This window comes from Lathyrus oleraceus, chromosome 4, assembly GCF_024323335.1.
Source record: "Lathyrus oleraceus cultivar Zhongwan6 chromosome 4, CAAS_Psat_ZW6_1.0, whole genome shotgun sequence".
Lineage (NCBI taxonomy): Eukaryota > Viridiplantae > Streptophyta > Magnoliopsida > Fabales > Fabaceae > Lathyrus > Lathyrus oleraceus.
The window spans coordinates 390,829,058-390,834,796 of NC_066582.1; the positions used below are offsets into that span (position 1 = coordinate 390,829,058).

Sequence of the window (5,739 nt, forward strand, 5' to 3'; positions counted from 1 at the left end):
TGCCATATACAACCGCCACAAGAAACACATGAAATTTCGGTTGGGAGATCTGGTATTAAGGAGAGCCGATGTCGGGGGTAAGAACTCCATAGATTGACACGATCAATGCATCACCATTTCTAGTCTGGCCACTTCCAGACGTAACATCCCAGATCCAATTCAAGTGGATGCTAAAGCGTCTAGAACGTTCCCATGACCACTGGACCTTCAGTAATCTGGAAGCAGGGGATCCATCTCTCCAACGCATCCAACGGTCCTCTACATTCTACGCCGAAAAATTAACAAATTAGTTATTCCACTTCCCTATATACGTGGGTGGTGTCATTTCAGATGACAAATTTCAAACACAATTTAAATTCTCTTTCATCATACAATACTGACTTGAGCGTTAAAATATTAACTTTGCAAGTACACCCTCTACTCCGTCGCATCAGAAATTCTCATCCGATGTAGATTTCGTGACTACACTCATATTTAATTCCAATACAGAATAATAATTAAAAATATTAATTTATTTTTAATTAATATATAATATATAAATATATATCAAAGTGTGTATCTTTTACCCTTTGTCCTATGAGATCAATTCCCAATTTTAAACCTTTAACTCCAAAGAGAGGAGAAAATATGACATGATAAGTACAATATAACTCAATAGAATAGACCGAAAAAGAGAAGAAAAAATAATTTGTTGAAATTGTTAATAGTGTGCACTTTACATCTGAGGGGTGTAGCTGCATACCCTTAGCTACATGTAGCTCCGTCATAATAGTTATATTTTCATTATTTTTTCTTTCTTATAATAGAAAAGAAAAAATAAAGTCATTAACTCAATTGGTTATACAATAAATTTATTTTACAAACAACTCAACAATGATTTTTATAAAATGTTTAATTCTATAATAAACATTTTTTTTACCAGCCATATACTTTCTTTGACTCTACTCTATATCTAATTATAAGTATTTGAAAAATGTAGTTATTAATTATAGTATTTGAGTTTAATGAATGTCAATCGATATAAAAAAATATTACATTTATATTTAATTAAAATATTTTAAAATGTTAAATCATATAAATATTTTAAAATTTATATAATGACTTGACATAATTATAATTATAATATAAAAATAATTTATATTATCATCAGTACACCATTCATTTTTTTAAAATATTTATTATTTTATTGTTTGAGATTAATTGTTATCTATTTCAGTATAAAATTTAGCATCAATGTATCGTAATCATTCATTCATTTATATTACTTATATTATCTTTCAAGTACTTAAAGTCAAATCTTTAAAAAAAATCAACTTTGTGATTAACCGACTGATTGTAAAAAATCTTTAGTGCATATAATTAAATTCTTTTAAAAATTAGGTGATAACAAACACAAACCGTTGTCGTTCTCTCTTCTTTTTCATTGCTTTGGTAAGTTGAAACCTGACACTCACCTAATTGCTTTACCAATTCATTTCCCCCAATTTCCTTCGAACCCTAACTCTATTCAATTTTTATTTATAATTTAATTTGTTATTTGATGAACGCAATTATGCTTACTTGTTGTTATATGGTTGCGTATACTGATACAGGTGTATTTGGGAACAAATCCAGGTATTTGAGAAATTAATTTTCTGCTTAACATTTTATTAAGAGGGGTTTATGTTTATAATATACGTGGAGGATCATATTTTTTGCGTTACATGTTGATGTTGGAGTTTAGCCAACTTAAAGAATTGTAGTGTGTATAGGAGAAAGCCATAAATTTTAATTAAATGATAAGCATGTCCTGGAAACAAAAAAAAATGTAGTTACTTGATATTGTTGAGATCCCTAATCTCGTTTCCGTTTGCAGTGAGTTGCCAGCCGTTCTCTTCGATGCCACGGCCGCCACAGGTTTGAGACTTTGATTTCTGATTTTACTTGATTCTTTGAACTCTAGTGTAGAGTTTGTCATTGCTTGATTTTGAAGTGTTTCTTAACATCATTGTGCTGGCCTGGAGTTCTGTCTCTGTTCGTTTTGTCTTCTTTAGTTTTATTTCTGATGTTACTTTATCTAAAATTTTCTTAACTTAGACCTTGTAGCTTCTCTTACTATTCACACTTTTCTGTCTTTTTTTAATAACTTGAAAGTATGAAATTTACAGGCTGTGAATTAATTGTTGAATTTTACTTTATATATTCGTTCCTGTAAATGACGAGGATAGGAAGGAGATGAAGATTGTCCTAGTCTTTTGACATTAGATTTGAAGAAGTTTGTTATTTTAATAGTTAATAGTGTGAGGTGTAAACTGAAGTATACAATCCCTGCTTTATATTTACGGTACAAATATTGATAAAGTAATGGAATTATTAATTATATTTATAACTATAATCTCTGAGATAATCTAAAATGGAATCTAAGTAGAGTAAATAATTGTTGGATTTGTTTATTTCAGGATGGTTGAATTTTCAATAAGTAATGCTAGATATAATTATGTGCATGATCAGAAGTATCCCTCTGAAGATGTTGACATACACCATATAATTCTGAAGAGGAGTGGTGCAAAATATTATTTTGTGTATGCCTTAGTACTTCTTGTATTAGCATGTGGCTTCTATATGTATGTTTTTGAGGTATGTCTTCAAACAAAATTTCTTTGTCAGTGACTTGAGGATTTTGAAAATTTTGTGACTCTTTCCTTGCTTCTTTCTTTTCTGCTTGTTTATCTACCTTCTATTGACAGGAAAAATCGATTAGTCTTGTGTATTACAGCTTGCTTTTTGACATACTTCTTGTCAAGTTGTTACTTCGGAAGCCTGTTAATAAAGGTGAGCACCTAATAACGGGGCTTGTGATGCTCTGAAAGGTTTATTTTCACTGTAAACCAGGAAACATAAATCTAAAATGCATGTTTTATTTTTAAAACTCGGCTATTTTGACAATGTTGTCATTTACTTGCAGAGTCTGTTGTGATTATGCCAGCTTTTGGTGTACAGCTCGAGACTCATTATATGAGGTAATTTTTTTGTTAATCAGTTGTTTAGTCAACAATCAACGTTATGTTAGGACACATGAAAAGCTTAGTCTAGAATTGTATAGCTTGTTTTGTAAATTGTAAATGATTGTGCACTTCATAACTATTGTCTTTCAAAGAAAAGGCTGGGACATTGGAATGCTGGTGCTAGTACAGCGTTCTTTAGTCAGTTTGTAGGATGCTGATTCATTGCAATCAGGAAAATGTTGCATTCATTCAGTCTAGATATCCTCCACCATTTGATTCATCCAATGGTCCACATTATTTCTGTTTCGCTTCAGTCTTAAACCACAAAAGGAGTCATCCAACAGTCTGCGTTGTTTGTTTTGCTCTCATGCACACACCTTTCTCTCTTCCCGAACATTGAGGCCACCTCTAGGATCAGATGATATTCAGCCGCGCCACAGCACCACCTTTTGAGCACACCTTGTGTTTCCGTAATGGTGTTCCTAAAAGATCAAATCTACAGTTACAGATTTCATCATCTTCTACGACAGAGAGTATAGGAGGAACCAATGCTACAGAATTTGGGATGAATTTTTCCCTTGTCCTCTCCAGCGTTTGTGCAGGCAACAAGGTATTTTCATGTACGGAAGTTGCCGCCCAATACATTTGGAATGATTGAGGATTTTGTCCTTGGGGTTTTAATAGAAAGTAACTTGTGCTTGGATAGTAAATTGTGCTTTAAGGTTCCAGAGAGATTTAAGATTCAAGACCACCGTTGCAGTAAGATAAATTGTGCTCTCTGCTTTGGGGTTGCAGTAGATTAATTTGCCACTTGAAGCATAAGGATTCCATTTTTACAGGGGAAAGTAACTACTATGCCAACACTTCTAGCTAATACTCTATCAGATTTGATATGTTAAATTGAACCAATTTGTTCATACTCATTAACTGTATCAGATTTGCTAATGTAAAACTATATCCTTATTCAATTGTGCGTTTGATGATGCTGTTTTCGGCTCAAAACTGAAAAATAAAAGTGAGTTGATACAGGCCGTTGGAAGAACAAAATGGTGGAAGAGTATTTAACTCTGTGAATGTGGGAATCCTGTGAGTGCAGAGAATCCACATCAATATGTTTTTCATGAAAATGAAAATATCTTGTAGGTTTTGTTTATAGTTATGAGATCATATCTAACTTTTACGAGCTCATTCAACTAGTTGTCTTGCTTGGCTTTCATTGCGATCATTCTAACTCTGGCATGGATTTCTCATATTCCATTCCATAAAGTACTTATTTTGTTGATTCTTTGTCACAGTGGAAAAGTCATCCGATGCTTTGTTCCCATCGACAAGATTCTAAAACCTGTTTTATTAGAATGTGTGACCCCTGTGACTTGCTACTGGACTCTATCCTTGATTGTTCGCGAAGAATCAGAAATGGTGTTAGTTTTCAAGGTAAAGTCAAATTTTGGTTTGCACTAAAAAACTACTGCTGTTATTTGGTTGGCTAAATGTATGTAGTGTTAACGGTCACCTAATAAAGCATTTAACTAGGATACAATTAGATATTTGTTTTATGTTTTTTAAGTACTAACGAAGAATCACGAAATTTGTTTGCTAGAACTTGCGACCGCCTGTTAAAATGCTGGTCCATGTCTGGAAGGCTTTGTGTGCTGCAACAGATAATAAAGAAGAGACTTGTACACATACAGAGTGAGTGATGGATATAGCCATGAGTTTCTAATAGTTTTACTCTTGAATTCACATGAAAAAATGATCATTATAACCATACTGGTTCAGGAGTCACTGATATGATCTCAAGTTGATAGTTTGGAATACGACTGATAGAGCAAGTGCCAACATAGCAACCCTCTTGAAGTAAGCACAAAAGACATACAGTCAGACCTGTGCTACAAATTCTCTCCTTTATAAAATGCCTTGGTTCAGTCATGTTGAAAAGGATTTTGTAAAATATTAATTGATGCCTTGTTATCACACTGCAACTTTATTGGACGAGTTATGTGAAGTTTCAAATCTTCTAGAATTCTTTGAAGCCATATAATCTCACACAAACATCTTGGGCCATTGTCATATATTCTGCCTAACATTACTTCTTGTAACCAATAGAATGTGTCCAGCAGGCATCACTATGCACTTCAATGTCTTGCTAACCTGTTTTCTTAAAGAATAGTCGTTTGTCTGGGGGAAGTTTTCAAGTATCTTAAAATGCGGTAGACAACATCTTAAAATGTTCCTCATGTTGAGAGTGAATCCATATAGAATTTGTCCTCTAAATCTTCATTTAAATTTTTATTTTTTATTTTTTTATTTTTTACATCTAATTGTTGTAATGGCCATTTTAAGTTTATAGCCAATGGTAAGAGTACTTTAATGGTGTTAAGTTTCGTACAGGAGCAGACGTGTTTAAGTAATCAATAACATATGTTTGTGTAAATTTTTTGGAACCAAACCAAACTTTATACCTATCAGTTTATTCATCTGCCTTACACTTGATGGTAAACACCCATTTACATCTCATAATTTTTTGTCAAGGAAGATCAACCTCTTTCCCTGTCTGATTTTTTGAAGAACCCTCATCTCATCCAATACAACTTCTTTCCACTTAGCAACCCCAAGAGATTCATGTATATCACTTGAAATTTCTATTTTTGCCCGTTCACAAGGCTCTGAAATGGGTGGCAATTTGTCATAAGATATAAAATTGGAAATAAGATGTTTTGTAGAGGATCTTATACCCTTCCTAACAGAAATAGGC

The 5,739-nt window shown here is 32.9% G+C and overlaps 1 protein-coding gene across 1 annotated transcript; it reads left to right on the plus strand.

The window, feature by feature from the left end:
• The first annotated feature begins 1,270 nt into the window (after positions 1-1,270).
• LOC127075608 (uncharacterized) lies at positions 1,271-5,007 on the plus strand. The gene is made up of 9 exons (XM_051017061.1): positions 1,271-1,431; positions 1,593-1,614; positions 1,856-1,896; positions 2,439-2,616; positions 2,727-2,811; positions 2,945-2,999; positions 4,280-4,418; positions 4,585-4,676; positions 4,764-5,007. Exons 4-9 carry the CDS (start codon positions 2,440-2,442, stop codon positions 4,771-4,773), a joined length of 558 nt encoding a protein of 185 aa, XP_050873018.1. The 5' UTR covers positions 1,271-1,431; positions 1,593-1,614; positions 1,856-1,896; position 2,439; the 3' UTR covers positions 4,774-5,007.
• Positions 5,008-5,739: the final 732 nt, after the last annotated feature.

What these genes read in the sequence shown, in the direction of transcription:
- LOC127075608 (XM_051017061.1), top strand. Translation starts at nt 2,440, where the DNA reads ATGGTTGAATTTTCAATAAGTAATGCTAGATATAATTATGTGCATGAT. An exon ending in TCTATATGTATGTTTTTGAG is followed by an intron (nt 2,617 to 2,726) that starts GTATGTCTTCAA and finishes TTCTATTGACAG; the next exon opens with GAAAAATCGATTAGTCTTGT. An exon ending in TCGGAAGCCTGTTAATAAAG is followed by an intron (nt 2,812 to 2,944) that starts GTGAGCACCTAA and finishes ATTTACTTGCAG; the next exon opens with AGTCTGTTGTGATTATGCCA.